At 40.2% G+C, this 17,040-nt stretch overlaps 1 protein-coding gene across 1 annotated transcript; it reads left to right on the top strand.

The window, feature by feature from the left end:
• The first annotated feature begins 3,892 nt into the window (after positions 1-3,892).
• On the top strand, positions 3,893-12,985 carry LOC139296404 (myomegalin-like). Its single transcript, XM_070918805.1, has 6 exons — positions 3,893-4,033; positions 9,701-9,777; positions 12,038-12,161; positions 12,251-12,408; positions 12,502-12,658; positions 12,923-12,985. Exons 1-6 carry the CDS (start codon positions 3,893-3,895, stop codon positions 12,983-12,985), a joined length of 720 nt encoding a protein of 239 aa, XP_070774906.1.
• The last annotated feature ends 4,055 nt before the right edge of the window (positions 12,986-17,040 follow it).

The following is a 17,040-nucleotide window of genomic DNA, read 5'->3' as shown; positions in this document are numbered from 1 at the left end:
CTGTGGGATCAGATCACTGAAGGTTGAATGCATCTAATCCAGAAGTAATATATAAATATCATGGAATATATGATTTTAAACTACTGTACAGTAAAGGAGCAGCTGATGATATCAGATGGAAAACACCCTGGATCCTCCTGCTGGTGACAGTCTGCCTCTGGCTACAACATGGCCCACTTTAAGATTTCTCATCAGTCTCTGCTGCACTATTATTACTACGTACCAGTCACATTTTACAAAAAACTATATGAAATATCCATTTTAATGTAAGTGTTGAAATGAGAAAGGAGAACATTATGGACCCAAATTCAAAGCCATATATGACAGTGACATTTTTAATGTCTCTAAGAGCGGCGTTATATTTAATAGCTGTGTTTAAATGAATATTAATAAATGCTTTTTTATTGCTAAGAGTTAGATGAGAAGATCGATACCACTCTCGTCTGTGTATTAGGAGTGACTTAGAGCCAGGAGATGGTTAGCTTAGCTTAGCATAAAGACTGGAAACTGGAAAAACACAAAACATGGAATTATCTCAAGAGAGTATTAAGACAAACGTAGTCGATAGCAAGCAACGGTATCAGGATGAAGTAAACCGCTAACTTAATTTCCCAAATTCCCACGTAGTTAGTATATGCAACGGTTCAGACCACTAAGCAGGATACAGAGGGGGGACATAAACACAAAACCTTCAAAAAGTGTTGTGTTTATGTGTGAATTATTTCAAAAGTGGAGTCGGCTTCTATTAAATATATTTCGATTACATCATTTACTTAGAAATCGTTTATAGGGTGCTCGTCCCCTCCAACATCTGCGCCCAAGCTTATAGCACATAACTAACAACAAAATGTCGTTTTTAGATTTCTGTTTGTGTTCCAATGAAAGAAACAACAAACAATGTCATAATTAGTGAGCTTTAGCATTTTGGTTGGTGGATTTTTTAACTTTGGACAGAGCCAGGCTAGCTGTTTCCAGTCTTTATGCTACAGCGATGTCTTCTGGTAAATACAGCACACAAGTAACCCACATTGTATGAGTGTATATTGTCAATTTGCAGTTTTGTGCAGTGTACCCAATAGTAGCATCTGCAGCTCATATATGCCCTTTGTAAAACAGTTTACTCCAGTATGTCTGAGTGTCCTCTGAAATACCCAGACAGTGTGTCGCACAGTGTTTCATTGATTCCCAGGTCTAGCACACTTTTTCTCCAATACACACCTCTGTGCTCGATGTTTTGAGACACATACCAGATCAGAATAAAACGCAAGTCAAGCACTATCACTGTCACTGAAAGCTCTCCACCACTTTGATGTTATTCTGGAGGTGCTGCTGAGCCCTGTTAAAACGGGAGGTGTCACCAACTAGTCACGAAAGCTGAAGTTCCTTTCCGAAAGGCAGCACCCTGCTCAAAGCCACTCACATGGCTGCCAACTCTTGGATGTGCCACCTTTACACTGAAATAAACACATGCCAACACACGCTGCACGCACATGTTTACTCACATTCACTCCTATGTATCTGTCTTTGATGCTGAGCTGAAATGTGAGTGTGTGTGAGTTGTGTCGTGTGGAGTTGTTTAAAAACACACTATGTACATGATGTCATCTCTAATGTTATGTGGAGACTCCGCTCGGCGCCCGTCCAATCTTTGCTCAGAATTATTTATCAACAGCATGTAATGTGACACTTTAATGGGCACACTCACTGAATGCATCAAGAACTAATAATGACGTAACCGCACGTGTTGGTAACATGTCTCAGTCACTTAATTATTGATGCTCTTTGCAGCGGACATTTGTCAGGAAACGTGATTTTAGCCGAGGTTGTTGCTTTTATTATGAGATCAAAAAGACTCAGTGGAAGCCTGTCTTCCTGTCTGTTATTTTCTCCCTGTTCACTCATCTCTCTGAGGGACATTCAGGGATTCACCGCTGTGTGAGATTCAGGACACCTCCCTATTAATAGCACTGTGGCTCCCAGCTCCCAGGTCTCCTATTTCATCCAACTTCTTTCCACTCACCTGTCTGTCCTGTTAGCCCCCTCATGCTGTTTAGCCTTGGACAGAGATGTTTCTGAAAATAACAATATGTAGCATGCCTGACTGAGAGTAGTGACAATGCCTTCAAATTAAGGGGATAAAAGACAGCCTTAGGTTCAAGGTGCACTATCATAGGCATATGTTAAAATCAGGGTCAGACGTGGGACTGGGTGGATGCGTTCAAATGTCAGATGTGTCAGAAGAAGAAACAATATCTCAGTGTGTCTTTTCCATTTACGTAATTAAAAGCTACATTAGATGGGTTTTGGCCAGTAGTGTCGGCCATAACATGATGTTATCACCCATCCAGCAGACACAAAGCAACATTAGCATTCATTTGGCCACCAAACGACTGATTCCGCCTCCACAAACGTCTGAGAAAACTATCTGGGCATTTAGCTCACTAACGTTAACGTTAGCTTTAGCTAGTTGCTAACTTTGTCTGTCTGCCATTTGGTGCAGGTAGCATTGTTACAGTGGGTTTATCGGTGTTATTTTGTTGCTGTTGTTTTTTCTGTCTTTCTCTGAAATGTTGGCTGCTTCTGCTAGAAACAGAATTTAGTAAGACTGAACCACACATTAAATTTCCTAACTGTTGTAACAATCAGCTAAAACTGACAAAAAAGCTCTGTAGAGCTGCTTGGCTGTCTTTTATCCCCTTAATTTGAAGGCATTGTCACTACTCTCAGCCAGACATGCTACATATTGTTATTTTCTGGAAAGACACAGGTAATCAGAAAACCTGTCATTTGGCATGTGAGGGGCACTAAACATGCTCTAGGATACTAAATGTTTTTGGCCCAGTTTGAAACAGTAAGAATGTACATTTTCTGTGGTGGTTTTCCTCTTAGTGAAAACTCCCAATGTAATTGAATAGTGTCTCCTTAAAGTGGAAAACCCTTTTTAATCAAGTGTTTCCTAGCTTGATGAACTTGTTAAGTGTATTAGCACCGTGAGTGTGTAAGTACTAAAGTAATACATATGCAAAATATCACAGTAAGTTTTGAGATTGTCACGTCTCTGATTCAGTAGAGGCTAAATGAAGGTGAGTCACTGTGATTATATAACAGGCAGTCTAGTGTGGACAGAGTTTCATGAGATCAACTCCACACTCAAAAACATATTAAAAACAGATAGAGAAGAGAAGTGGTTACACTGAACAAATGAAATTTATCTCCAATACAGGAAAGGAAGCAGACACAATGAAAAGGACAGGAAGGGAAATCGAACCCCCTCCTTTCGCTTCATGTCCCTGTTTGTTCCTTTTGCCGCTGCTGTTTTGCAGCGGGGTGAGATTTCGCTTCATATCACAACTGCCTGTGAGCCCTCAGCCTCTTACCCCCCCCCCCCCCCCGCTTCCTCACCCCACACCCTCCCTCCTCCCCTCTTCTCCCCTTCCACCCATCTCCCCTGGCAGTCTGGGATTCCAGGGATGTCTCCTCCAGTAAAATAAGCTCCTGTCCCGTCCCCCTAGCACACCAGAACACACCATGGATCTGACATGGCTACATCTCTGACCGCCCGGGCTGCAGAGTCGCCCTCTGCTCTGCAAACACCCCTATAGTGTGTGTGTGTGTGTGTTTGTGTGAATGTGTTAGGTTTAGTGTGTGTTTGCTTTAGTAGATGGCCTGTTAGAGGCTAGGATGCCACTTTGTAAATAATTCGTTTATTTTGACATTATGATCTTTTGGAGAAGGAGCTAGCATGTCTGACGGTTACCAGACTCTAACACAAGGACATGTCCTGAGAGTCCTTTAAAATGGACTCCGTATTCCCCCACGATACGGAGATGTCGAAGACGACTTTTCATTTCTGACCTATAACGGACATGTCAAGCGGTGCTCTTTGACGGTCATGTCTAACGGTTACCGTACTTTGTCACAGCACCTGAATGACCTGAAGAAGGAGAACTTCAGCCTCAAGCTCCGCATCTACTTCCTGGAGGAGAGGATACAGCAGAAGTACGAGGAGAGCAGCGAAGATGTCTACCGCAGGGTGAGTAGGGTGCCTCTCATCGAGCATGAGGAAATGAATGGAAACCTGTTTGACTGGTGATGAATGGGATGATGAATGGGACTATAAGTGGTGTGGGGAGTTGCTCTTCAGGATCTTCAAACAACAACAAAATGATCAAAAAATCATTGATTTTCCTTTGTTGAGGGATTTGGCACAGAGTAGGTAATCAACAGGGTTCATTTGTGCCTTTATCTCTCATAATAGGTGATTGTTATCATGACAGTATAAAGGTATGTTATCCTGAAGAGTTGCTTTACTGAGCCTCTTCTACTGTTTGTTGACTCAGCTGTCGCGCTGATCTGGTTGAGGTGATGTGACCTGCTGTGTGTTTGTTTTACCAAGTGCCTGTTTTTAGACATGGCTGCCCTGCGAAGGATGGCACATTAACTAGCTCTTTGTTCGAGAGCTTTTATTTGATGCAGTTTGCGGGTTAGGGTTATCTGTCATCTGTCCAGCAGGACCTCTGTTTTGCTGTGTATTGTCTTTTACTTAAACACTGAAGCCCAGAAACACTAAACTGGATGACACTGGAGACCCAGTGAGATACACGTGTGAACCTGTAATGGAATCTCAGCAACAGGCCTTTGATAAGATATATAATTTAAAAAAGGTTTGTCATGACATCATGTGTGTGTGTGTGTGAGCCATTAGCAGGGCTGTGTATTGAGCCCCATTACTTTTTTCGTACGGACCAAAATGTCTGCAGCACCAAGTATCAAAAAGTAGTGAAAGTTGACCTCAAGTCACGGGTCAGATTCTTGCTTACTGTCTTTTATCTACAGATGTACCAAGCCGATACTCTGGATCAGTATATAGTATACAGATTGGGTGTCGGACATGACGTGAGAGATCCTCATTTAATGCAGTTTCTTTGTCAATAAATAAGATTATGTATTTTTGCTATCAGGTACATTCATTCAGTCACGTTCAGCCACTGACTCAATCTTTAGTGCCACAGCAGTCTCTGGCCTCATTTTACCTTATTCAACAAGTATTCCAAGAAGTTTCACAAAGTGAGGTGTACAGATTTGTAATTGGAACAAAGAGAGCACTGGTATTGGATCGCTACTTGGTAAAATACAGAGTTGAGGTAATCAGCCTCTCAATCAGTATTTGGAGAGAAAAATTTGGATCGGTGCATCACTGCTTTTATCAAATAGTCCCGGATTCATATTTTAATTTTAAATTGCATCTGGGTAAAGTTCTTGTATGGCTGTTTGTGTTTAAACAACATTAACATGTTTAACATTTTAGGACTTTGAATTCTTTTGTTACATAAAAAAAATTGTGTTTCTCAAAGTAAGTTGTGGCAACATGGGTGACTGCGTTACTCCAGGATTCAGTCACATAGCTTTCCCTGTGCAAACCTTTGCTATATACCATTGCTATGTAACAGGTGCAAAATAATGTTTTGAAAATTTCAGGCCCTGGAAATGTGTTGTTTTCACAAGTTTCTAGATTAAACAATTGACCAATTAATTGAAGATGCAATAGAAAAATGGATAATGAAATAATCATTTCAATTTCTATGTGTGTCATTTCTATGCATGTGTTTATATCTGTATGTTTGCTTCTAAGTGCATGTGCGTCTTTCTGTATGTGTGAGTGTAAAGTGTGCACCTACAATAAGGTGACCCAGTGCAGCTGTTATTTATTTACACGAGTCAGTCGACATTTAAAACTCTTCTAAATGGCTTCTTGATCCAGCCGAACAAGACGTGAGCGTCCTGCCACTTATCCTCCACAATCACTGCATACCAGCAGTGATTGAGTAAACTGATCCAACGTCAGACAGACATCCAGCTGGATTTTAATCCTTGTGCTTCACAGTCTCTCACTCTGTGTGGCTAAAGGTTAATCAGTTTAATCACGTTTTTATAGGAGACTAAATCTTTGTTCCGTAGTTGTTATCTGACCTGAGCTGCTCGCTGCTCTGTTGGTCGAGTCTCATGACAGAGTGGCAGTGTTCCCATCCTCTCTCCATCACATTTCAGTGTAATACAGTACAGACTAGGTGTGTTGGTCCAGGGCACATAGTGATCTCTCTCAGAGCTCGAGAGACTCTATTTATAGAGCAGGCTTGAGTACACTGATTTATTGATCACATGTATTCATGTGAGTGTTCGTAGGACACGACTCGTACATCATAACATGTGTTTGTATGTTTCTCTTCACCTAATGGTTTGTTGCAATGGTGAATATTTTTTAAAGCATTTATTTTCAGTTTCTGTAAAATGTAGAGATTTATTTGATATGAATTGTAATTAAATATAGAGCTGAAACAATTAGTCAATTAATAGAGAAAGCTGATTGAGAGAAAATTAAACAGCAACTATTTTGATTATCGATCAATCGTTAATTTTTCAAACAAAAAAGCCAAACATTCCTCAGTTCCAGCTTCTCAATTGAGAGGAGTTTCTGCTTGTCTTCATGTTATGGGATAGTAAACTGAATATCTTCAGGTTCTGGACTATTGGTCGGACGAAACAAACAATGTTGAGGACGCTGCGTTGGGCTTTAAGGAATTCTGATAGTGAAAATTGCATTTTTCAGTATTTTATAGCATTAAAATACATTAAAGACAAAATGATAAATCAGTTAATCAGGAAAATGATTTGATTAGACAGATTAATCAAATAATAAAGAATAATTGTTAGTTTAGCATCATATTTAGCATCTTGTGCTTATATCTCACAGTTTTCAGTAATGTAAATAAAGTGATGCTACCAGAGCATGTAAATGGTTTAGTGTGGAATATGACAAAATGAGCAGCATCATCCACAGATGAATTTAGAGTAACTGATAATACCTGTCAATAGGTGACCAGGTGTGTTTGGTGTAGGAGCGACACTCCTGTCAGTGTCTCTTGCACAGCGTGGTTATTAGGGGATCTGTTGCTGAGGGCCGACAGGCCAGGAGGGGCCAGAATAGCAGGTGCACTGTGATGGGTGTCTATATATAGAGCTGTTCAAGATGGGAAAATGACTCTCTTACTGTCAGCCAAGTTGTTGACACACACACAGGAATACATGTTCCTCTTACTTGTGTGTTACATTATTTATTATTAGAGCATTCAGGTGAATCATTTAGCGTCATTAGTTATGCAGAGCACAAGTCTGGTAATATGTTGCATAAACTCTAGTTGCTGCTGCATTACTCAGTACTGTAAAGTTGAGTTCTTTAGAGATGAATATTAATTATCAATAGGAGCTTTGTATCTGTGTCCTTAAAGAGCCTCAAAAAGTCTGACAACATATTAAATATTTAATCCAGTTATTAGTGTTATTTTTCAACCACGTAAAGATGAATTGGACTCTGAGGTTATTAATAATGTCCCTTAGAATTTATTTCTGCCATCCTTTTTTCTTACTACGCGTTTCGTTTTACAACTTAGATTAACTACTAACTACCACTATGTTCATAAGAAACAATCTCTTTCTGAAGCCTGCAGATACCTTGACAACAAAATATCAAATTTAATGTTCTGTAATTTTGCAGCTAAAATTAACAATTTAGAATTTAATATTAAGTTAATTATTTAGGTAATCCCTCAATCAGTAGCACCAAACATTTGCCATTTTTACAATATCATTGTAAATTAATAACAAGCATCAAACAAAGAATTTGAATATATCATCTTGGGCTCTGGGAAATTGTGACCTCATATTTCACTATATTTTATATTGGCTACTAAGCAATTACTTGACAGATTAATTGGTACTGTGACTAACAATTATTGGTAAATAATTGTTAGTCACAGCACTAACCTGTCAAAAGGAGAACTATAATTATATATACATAATTATAATTTCAGACTGTGGTTTTGTTCCTGGATATTTGTCACCTTCTGATTGGACGTGACCATTATATGTGTAAGTACTATGTGTTTTGGTCACGTGCAGAATGAGTGTGTGCGTGTAATAACCAGCAGTATGCGTGTGCTGAGGAATTTCAGGAATATGTTCATGGGTAGCTTTCAGGCTGCAAGTGTTGGTGCACGTGTAGCCTGGCTCGTTATGAGTGTTAGGAACATGAAGCTCTCTGGAGGGGACAGGGGAAGGTCAACAGACTTGGACATTGCACGAAGAGACACTGCAACATTTCTAAATCATACAGAGAGAAAGGAAGAGGGAGGAGAGGAGAGACGCAAGAGAGACACAGGGACAGAGAAGCAGCTGAACCAAGAAGACAGATGAGAGAAAGTGGGCAATCTGTTGAGATGATCCTGAGCCAAGCTGTAGTGATAAAGGTGATAAAACCAGTGAGAGCAGCTGTCTGATCTGAGTCCAGCAGACAGATAAACTGTCCTGACTCTGCTCTCTAAGGTCAGAATGGAAAGAATGAAGCCCCTCCACTGTTTAAATCCTCAGCCCAATGTAAAATGTCCCCCGTGGACCCCAGCAGGTAAACAAACTGTGGAGTTTAGCCTCTGGCCCCAGGGGTGAGTATCTGAGCTGCCCTGAATTCCCCTGCTCTAAATATACCAACCATGACAGCACGGTCAGATGTCCTGTACCGATGATACATAACACCCACCGGCTCTGATTCACACAGCAGAGACAGAGAGATTAGTGTGTGATGAAGAGATGCAATGGCTGAGGAAACTGAGCAGGCAACATGTGAGGGAGAGAAGAATACCATCAGTGAACATACAAGCAATGAAAGACAGGGTGACAAACTTTTTAAAAAGAATCTGTCATCTTATTTGAAGTAGAGTCTTTAATTGAACCTCAGGTGTACAGAGCAGCACGATCCTCAAACCGAGTCAGTAGTCTGTCTCTGCAATACATGATAAGCTTTGCTGTTAAGCACATGTTTATATGTTTATTATATATATATTTATTTAGTGTGTAAAGTTAAATATCCCAAATGAAAATGGTTTTATTTTTGTGTTTTTATCCCATCCCAGCACTTTTTTAATGTTATCAAATATACCTGTACTTTTCCTGCCATGACAAGCCTGCTGTGGAAAAGGACTATCGGCAAATATGTTCATTATAGGCCACACCCACACAGGTGCTTTCAGGTGTTTTGTCTGATCACACCTCACACAGGTTGAAGGAGAGGAGGTCTAATCAGCCAATTAAGTGAAAACACCTGTGTGGGTGAATCATAGGCACGTAGAAGCTTTAATATTTATTGATTTTATGTTAATTAGACACTTAACAATACTGTACATACCATCCTTGTCAATTTCACAGTTTCAGCCTTGTTTATATAGATGAAAACTAAATGGCACAAGAAATTAAAAAGTCTATATAAATTAGGAAGTTCCAAGCCATATATGGTAGCTATATTGACAACCCACATTTGGCATTTCAAGTTTTTGTTTTGAGAAAATAGATACTGACTTCTTTATGACATTGTACAAAAATATTTTAGTTTTTCTCTTATCCCGGTTTGGATAATTGTATGAATCTGCAAAATTTCCAGTATTGCAATATTTAAGAGGGTTTCTCGATCACTTTAACAAGTACATTTGGCCACCGTCCATTATCACTGATACTGCAGTATAGTTACAAATGCTCATTTTATTGTTGCAGGATTTTTTTGCTGATGGTGGAGGAGATGATGGGTGATGATGATGATGTGTAGTGACCGATTAACAGATGGCTGATTGACCTTTCTGCTTTCTGTGTGTTGCAGAACATCGAGCTGAAGGTGGAAGTAGAGAGCTTGAAGCAGGAGCTCCAGGAGAAACAGCAGCTTCTGGACAAAGCCCTGTAAGTCCACAAATATTAATCATAATTATACATTACTGAACTAAGCTTTCCCAGTTTGTAAGTGTGAATGTTGGTGTCAAAAAAGTTTCTGTCCCTAATTATATAGATACATTACACCAATTTTACTTGACTGAAAAGTCAAAATCAATGACTATCTTTGTGAGTGTCGGCTGGTGAGGCGTAAATGTGTCCCTACTAGTTGTGATTCTCTACATGGTCCTGTCTTAACTGTGGTAACACCTCATATCTCTAACAGCTCATATGTCATGCAGCAGCTGGTAGAGATAACACACACAAACACACACACACACATACACATACACACATACACACGCAATGGACATAAGCAAACCTTCATTAATAGCTAAATGCAACCCACAACTTAAACCCCTGATATGTCACTAAACTCTTGTGTAGGATTATTGTAGACATGCTGTTAAGATGCTGGCGTTGTAAATGCGACATGATGATGATGATGACGACGAGGGAGACTGTCCTTTAACCAGGCGATTCAGCTTGAGACATCCGTGATGATAGCAAGTATCCTCCCTGCTGAAGTGCCCCTGGGCAAAACAATGTGCTCTTGACATTTTTGCAGATGAGAACAAATGAATAGTCATGTGAGAGAAACACCGGTAGTCTATTCCCCTTGTGTGTTCTGTTTCTGTTTAAAATAAATTGGTGTTTGAAGAGTCGTCTCAGGTGATTTGATAGATTATGTATCGTTTAAGACAGGCAGAAGATGATCGTTGATCCCTTTTTAATACTGTCGATTCAGATGTCTGCGAGGCTTCTCTTGCTCCAGGATGGAGCTTGAAATGGCTGCAGGACTTTAGTAGGCTGCATGTGCAATGTAGGCAAGTGTGGAGCTCTCACTGGGTTGTTGGCATGGTGGCATCTCAGTTCCCGCTCTATACGGCTTACACTTCATAACAGTTGGCCCTGCGTTGCTGCTGAAATGGACAGAGATGCTGCTTAAAGGTCAGGGTTGCTGACCTTTATTAGTTCATCACTGGCCAGCTGTTGGTGCTCTTGGAGAGGATAAATTGGCTCTTATTACTGGTCTCTATTTCTGTTGCTGTTCTCTGGCAGCAGAGATGATTCTGACAGTAAAGTGGTTATTGTTGCACAACTTTGATTCTGCTTTCCTGCTGGCCAACAGTTAGGCTGCTTTGTTATTTCTACAGCACGTATTCTTCTAGTTGTCGCCACAGAATTGTTCGCGGCGAGTGTTAATGGTAAATGGTAATCTAACTATCAGTGTTCTGGTTGGGAAATGAGGGGGTTCTTTGTTGTACTTGCTGCATATTTTGTGGTTTTGATATCAACAGCTCATAATATCAAAATCCCTGTAACAACGTAAATGCAAAATACTAACAAACAACCTCTGGCTTTTTGTAGAAAGGCTGGCGCTCAGGATGAAGGTCTTGTCCACTACACATAAAGGACATTTGTGCATGAGACAGACATTTGCATTACTCAGACTGGTTCAAAATATCCCAGTTATTTGAGCTGTTGCATGTGGTGGACAGAGTTAAAAACGTATGTAGAGAGGGTCCAGAACAGGACTCATGGCGACAGAGTGGCGTGTGCCATTCTGGGAGCAGAAATTCTGGGGTAGCTTTGTTGACTGACTAAGTGATAAAGAAGACAGATGCGTGCACAGTTGGAGTCTGAAGGAGTGGAGGGAAACACTTGCGGCATGAACCACACAATGTGGTTGTAGGAAAGAAACAGGATGTGTGCGAGGAATTTCAGATTAAAGTTTAAACTGTTCATGTTTTCTGCATATACAGCTTTCACAGCATGTATCAACTGAGTGTGATGCCACAAACACATCTACCAGTAAACCCTCACATCTATAACACAAACCTCTGGTTGAGCTCCAGGTTACTTGCAATAGGAAAAAAAAACACCCAAATTGCATTGACTGCTGTATTGATGTCAAGCCTTTCAGCACTTTCAGACTGTGTGAACATTAACATCGAGCACTAACCATGACAATAAAAGCCCACACCACAGGCGGGGCAGTTTACTTAATCTCTGCTATAAGTGGAGGGGTGTTGGGTATCCCATGAGCACCGTACAGACAGTTAAGTGATGACATCATATTTTTGGCTCTCACTAATGTCTCCATCATGTTGTAATGCTGACCCCTCTGACTACATTAGTGTGTGCACATAAACTCAGTTGATTTAGGCTGTATTCAGTGTGATACCTGATTGATGTGGCGATCAACTCGGACTTGCCTTTTTCCCAGCACAACAGCGGAGAGCCTGACCAATCACAATGAGGCCGAGCTGCAGAGACGCTGTCAGGAGAGACAGCAGGAAATCGATCACATGCAGCAAGTGCTCGAGACCAAGATTCAGCTCCTGCAGGAGGTTCGTCTACTCGCACCTTCAGCTAGTTGAAACACTCAGGGGCCTCCGATTCACAAATCATGACTGTTTCTGCGTGTGTGTGTTTCCAGGAGGCCCAGCTAGCACGCAGCGAGGCTGAGCGCATGGCCTCGCTAGCTGGATCGCACTCCCACGCCTCCCTCCTCTCCCTAGACACCCCCATGGAGGACATCCCAGAGGATGAGAGGCCTCCGAGCATCCTGTCCTCTTCCAACACCAACAAAGACAGGTGCGCAACACTAAGAAATCTCCACCAGCACCGATATCAAACAAACCAAATCCACCTCCATGTCTCTCTGACAATATCTCCATCTGTGTTCAGGTTGATAGAGGAGCTGGCTAAAGAGCTTCGCACCAAGGAGGCCCTCATCACAGAGCTGAGCGGAGAGAAGACAACTCTCACAATCAGGGTGGGAGAGCTGGAGGGACAGGTTCAGGAGCTGTCTTCATCTCTGCTGCAGAAGGACAAGGATGTGGAGGTATATACACATTTTATTCCTGTTTTAAATGACACTTAACTTTGCCATATTCTTTCTCTTACCCGTAAATGTGTTTGTATCAGCTAGTCATCCCTTATATATGTATGTAGAGTCAAACCCTGCACAAGTTTTACGAGCCTTCTAACATTACTGCATTCCTCTGGACCACCATGTCTTCTCTGGTCAGACGTCTATTCCAGAAAGAGGCTACCAAAGCAGCATGTGTGACATTCCTAAACCTCTTTTTAACAGCTATTCGTGTAGGTCACAAAGAACAAACTACTGCTGAAACAAACGCTCACACTGCAGGTGCACATGTATGCATGATGTCACCTAAAGAAAACAATCATTTGATATTTCTGTGAAGGTTTGTTAAATTTCCTGTTTCCCCTGTGTTTCTTGCGACCCTGCAAAGGATAAGCGATTACAGAAAAAGGATGGATGTCTGTTTCTTTAATCTTAAAATTGTGTGTGATATTAATTGTATTAATATCACATACAGTTAGTACATACAGTAGGTTTATAGTCTGTCTCCTCTATTACAGTTTTATCAGGAGGAACTTGGTCAAGAGAGGCTGCGCATCGAACAGGAGATGCAGGTATGGGGTTCTACATTTTTTTATGTAAAAAAAAATATTAAGGCATAGCTACAATTTGGGCAATTAATTTTAGTATTTAAAACAACTTTGGTTTGTTAGCCCTCACATGTTATTATAAAGTTCTCCACCAAGTGTCAGAATAGCATCACAGTTCTCATTATATAATGTCAGACAGACTCTGCCTCCTTATGGAGAAGTCACACATAACATTTTCACACAAGAGCTGACAACTGTAGTTAAAACATGACACATATTGAACACACAAAACAGTGTGAACAGTGTGTTTCCATTCATAAATGTACGAGGTTGTGGTATAGAACCAACAAACTGTATCAAAGTTTTTACCATTTTCTTGTCATTTCGCTGCTGAAGAAAGTGCAGTATTCAAAATGTTTGTCTCTGCATAATGTTTATGTGCAGAAATCAACACAACAGAATTGATACAACTACTCTCTGTAGCAGAAGAACAGAAGCATCATTATAGCATAGCTGAAAGAACTAACTGTTAACAATGTCAGGGCAAAAAGTAAGCAAACATCCAGCGGAAATTTTGTGCAATCTGACCCCAAATGTTTCATGAGTCATCGACGGTGGCTTATTCCTGTCTGATTGGCCAACGACGCAGATATGTGTTGATGAACTTTCCTCTAAAGTGAACAAACAGAGGTGAGGAACACAACAAAAAGAAAGTGCTTTTTACTATAATACTGCAGTGGATGGAGCTTCATGTGAGGCTTCCAGTGAAAGTACAGACCATCTTACAGAGGGTTTATCTCATCACACAAAGTGCCAGAATCTCATTACATTTACAGGCTTTAGCTGCACTGACATCCCCAAGGACACATTTCTCTCCTGATATATAATTAAACTACAAGTGGGGAGGGACCATTACCTTGATGTCAGCTCTCTTCTACCCAGGAGATTCTTAACCATTTGTAATTCAATTTGTAGTCCTATAAATGAATAACCATAACCACAGTTAGCTTTATTATTCATCTACTTGGTGCTGTGCAATGTTGCTTTTTGTTATTTGGCTACAGCCTGAACACGTCACACTATTTGTTGCAAACATATTTGTTGTTGGGTGAGCTTCTCACAAGCAGTGCTTTGTTTTCAACGAGCAGGTGTTTTAACTTGTAAATTAGTAGTGGATGAAGGCAAATGCAAATGTACTCGGCTGGCTGCCTCTCTGCTCAGATTTCACACACCTTTCGTAACTAAGGGAACAGTGGGCTAGTGTCTTGTGTATAAGTTACATATGATATGCAACATGTTGAGTCTGTGTTTATAGAGATAAGAAAAGACACAGCTTTAAGTGAGTACAACGAGGAGAGGCTGAATTTGAAGTACCAGTGTGTTGAAATGCAGGTTCTTGGGTCAGTGCAGAGGACATGTAGCTTTGCAGAATTAAAGGAAAGTGACAGTTGTTGGTGCATACGTGTGCACAGGAATGTTTATGAGTCAGCATGTAGAATTTAAAATATATACATGTATATGACAATGATCCCGTATTACAAAATATAACATGGAACATCTTTTTGCATTTTAAGAATTTAAGGCAACATCATTGCAGGTAAAGTATTGCTAAAACAAAACTGGTTTACCATATTTTGTAGCTTTAAATGCCACTTTGGTGGTCTTTTACTGCAATTAAATGATTCTAAATGTGGGCTTCAGTTCCACTTTTTGCCAATTTAAGTTCTTCAGCAGTGACAGAAACTGTTCAGCTGTACAGCTGCATTTGCATCTACTCACAGAGATCATGTGAGGACCTGTGTGTGTGTGTGTGTGTGTGTGTGTGTGTGTGCGCACATTCCCATGAGGTGCTCTCTTTCACATGTGCGTGTGTGCATGCAGGCATCTTGCTGGTTAGCAGTTTAGCGGGTCTGGTTTCAGCCGGGTTGTCAATAGGTCAGGTTGACCTTTGAGTGCTCAGCGACCTCAACACTGATATCAAGTTGTGTTGTTTCAGACAGACAACCGCCATAAGAGCTCTTAATTAGTTCCCCAGACACCACGGCCATTTAGATCAAATCTATGTCTGGAGAAAGAGGACACAGGAAAGGGTTTCCTTTTTGAGAATAATTTGTAATAATTTGTACACTGTAAGAAATGTAATTATTTGTATGTTTTGACTTTTGCTTGTGGTTATAAACATTACATTTCACAAACTATCTGATCAAAAAGAAGAAATATCTTATGTCCACACTTATTATTCAGCTGCATCCTTCCCACATGTGTTATTGGCTGTCCGCAGCCTCCTTAAGGCAAATTCTAACAGACATCTGATTTGGAGGCCCAGTAATTAACCCTCAAATAATCAGCAATTGAGGACCTTGAAGTAGACACAAGGTGCCACAACTCCGACTCACACATTAATGAGGATGATCTGCAGTCTGTCCTCAATAGAGATGCTTTGAGGATGAAAGTGTATCGACGGTCGACAGGGGATTTTATGCTGCATATCTGTTTGGAAGTCACAGCGTGACAGCATGACCATCTGTTTGTGTGCCCTTGGGAAAACAGAAATTGGTCACTGCAGAGATGGACTTGCACAGTCATGAAATGCATGAAAGGCCTTGTTGTTTGAACACACATTGAAATCATTGTTGAAATATCAGCACCATGGCAACAGGAAATACAAAGAATACTAATCTTGAGGCAATAGCATGTTTCGAAGTTACACTGGTCTGATGAGGGAGCTCTTAAAGGACCAAAGCCACCTCACCAGTATAATTAAACTTTTACAACAGTATTTAATAAGTTCAGTAACGTGCTAGCAAGTCAACTCACTGAGCTTTAGTAAACATGTAACTTTTACATTACACATTTTATTTATCATTCATTCTTTGTAATGCCTTATATATAAGCAGTTATGTCTTAAAAATGCTTGATTCCACTTCTATTAATTACTTAATAGACAGCAATTATAACCAGCAATTATGCCGCTGTAATCAAAACTGTCATATTATACATATATATAACTGACTCAAACTATTTATTGATTATTAAAATGATAATCTCTCAAGCACTGACTGTTATGTTGCCAGTATGATAATGACATATGATGGAGGATACATATGATGATATTCAAAGTTTATCTTCATATGTAACCTCAGGCATTTTATACCTCACCACACGGCAGCCATCTTTAACTGCCGTACATATGCTTTGTCTTGGTAACTGGTTTTACTGCTCACTGATCATTATGTGTGTTAAAGAGAAAAAAACCTTTTATCTTTACTCTGCAGAGCCTCCGGCCTGATAAAATTAAAGGTCAGGCCGGTGACCCTAAATAGAAAGAGCATTAAAATGATCAATTTCTTAAGTCTGTTCTGTAGTTTACAACTATATGTAGTGGTCTAATGGATTCAAGTAACATGCACTATCCCCAGTTTAATCACAGCGGTTATGTAATTATTGCAGAAATAAAAAATAGGCAATGCTTTATACTAATTGTAATTTATACAACAAAAGTTTTGTTTTGTATATATATTTTCATATACAGGACAGTTTGAAGTAAAGTACTGGAATGTGGAAACTGGTTCTCGTCAACCCTTAGGCAGTGCATGTGTGTGTGTGGCTCTTTAGCATAATTATTACTGATGGTCTGACATTGTGCTGTATGTTTGGGCTGGATATTTGGCTGGTAGTCACAATAGGACATTAGAAAATAATACAATATGATCGCACACATTAGTTTTGTACAGTGCATGGTGTAGTAATGTGTAAACCTTGTACAGAATGGTTTGATTGTAATGTATATTATCATAGGAATGATTA

This window comes from Enoplosus armatus, chromosome 14 (assembly GCF_043641665.1).
Source record: "Enoplosus armatus isolate fEnoArm2 chromosome 14, fEnoArm2.hap1, whole genome shotgun sequence".
Taxonomy (NCBI): domain Eukaryota; kingdom Metazoa; phylum Chordata; class Actinopteri; order Centrarchiformes; family Enoplosidae; genus Enoplosus; species Enoplosus armatus.
Note: the sequence above shows the minus strand (reverse complement) of the source record. Positions and strands in the feature narration are given on the sequence as shown.

What these genes read in the sequence shown, in the direction of transcription:
- LOC139296404 (XM_070918805.1), top strand. Translation starts at nt 3,893, where the DNA reads ATGTCTAACGGTTACCGTACTTTGTCACAGCACCTGAATGACCTGAAG. An exon ending in GCGAAGATGTCTACCGCAGG is followed by an intron (nt 4,034 to 9,700) that starts GTGAGTAGGGTG and finishes TGTGTGTTGCAG; the next exon opens with AACATCGAGCTGAAGGTGGA. An exon ending in AGATTCAGCTCCTGCAGGAG is followed by an intron (nt 12,162 to 12,250) that starts GTTCGTCTACTC and finishes GTGTGTTTCCAG; the next exon opens with GAGGCCCAGCTAGCACGCAG.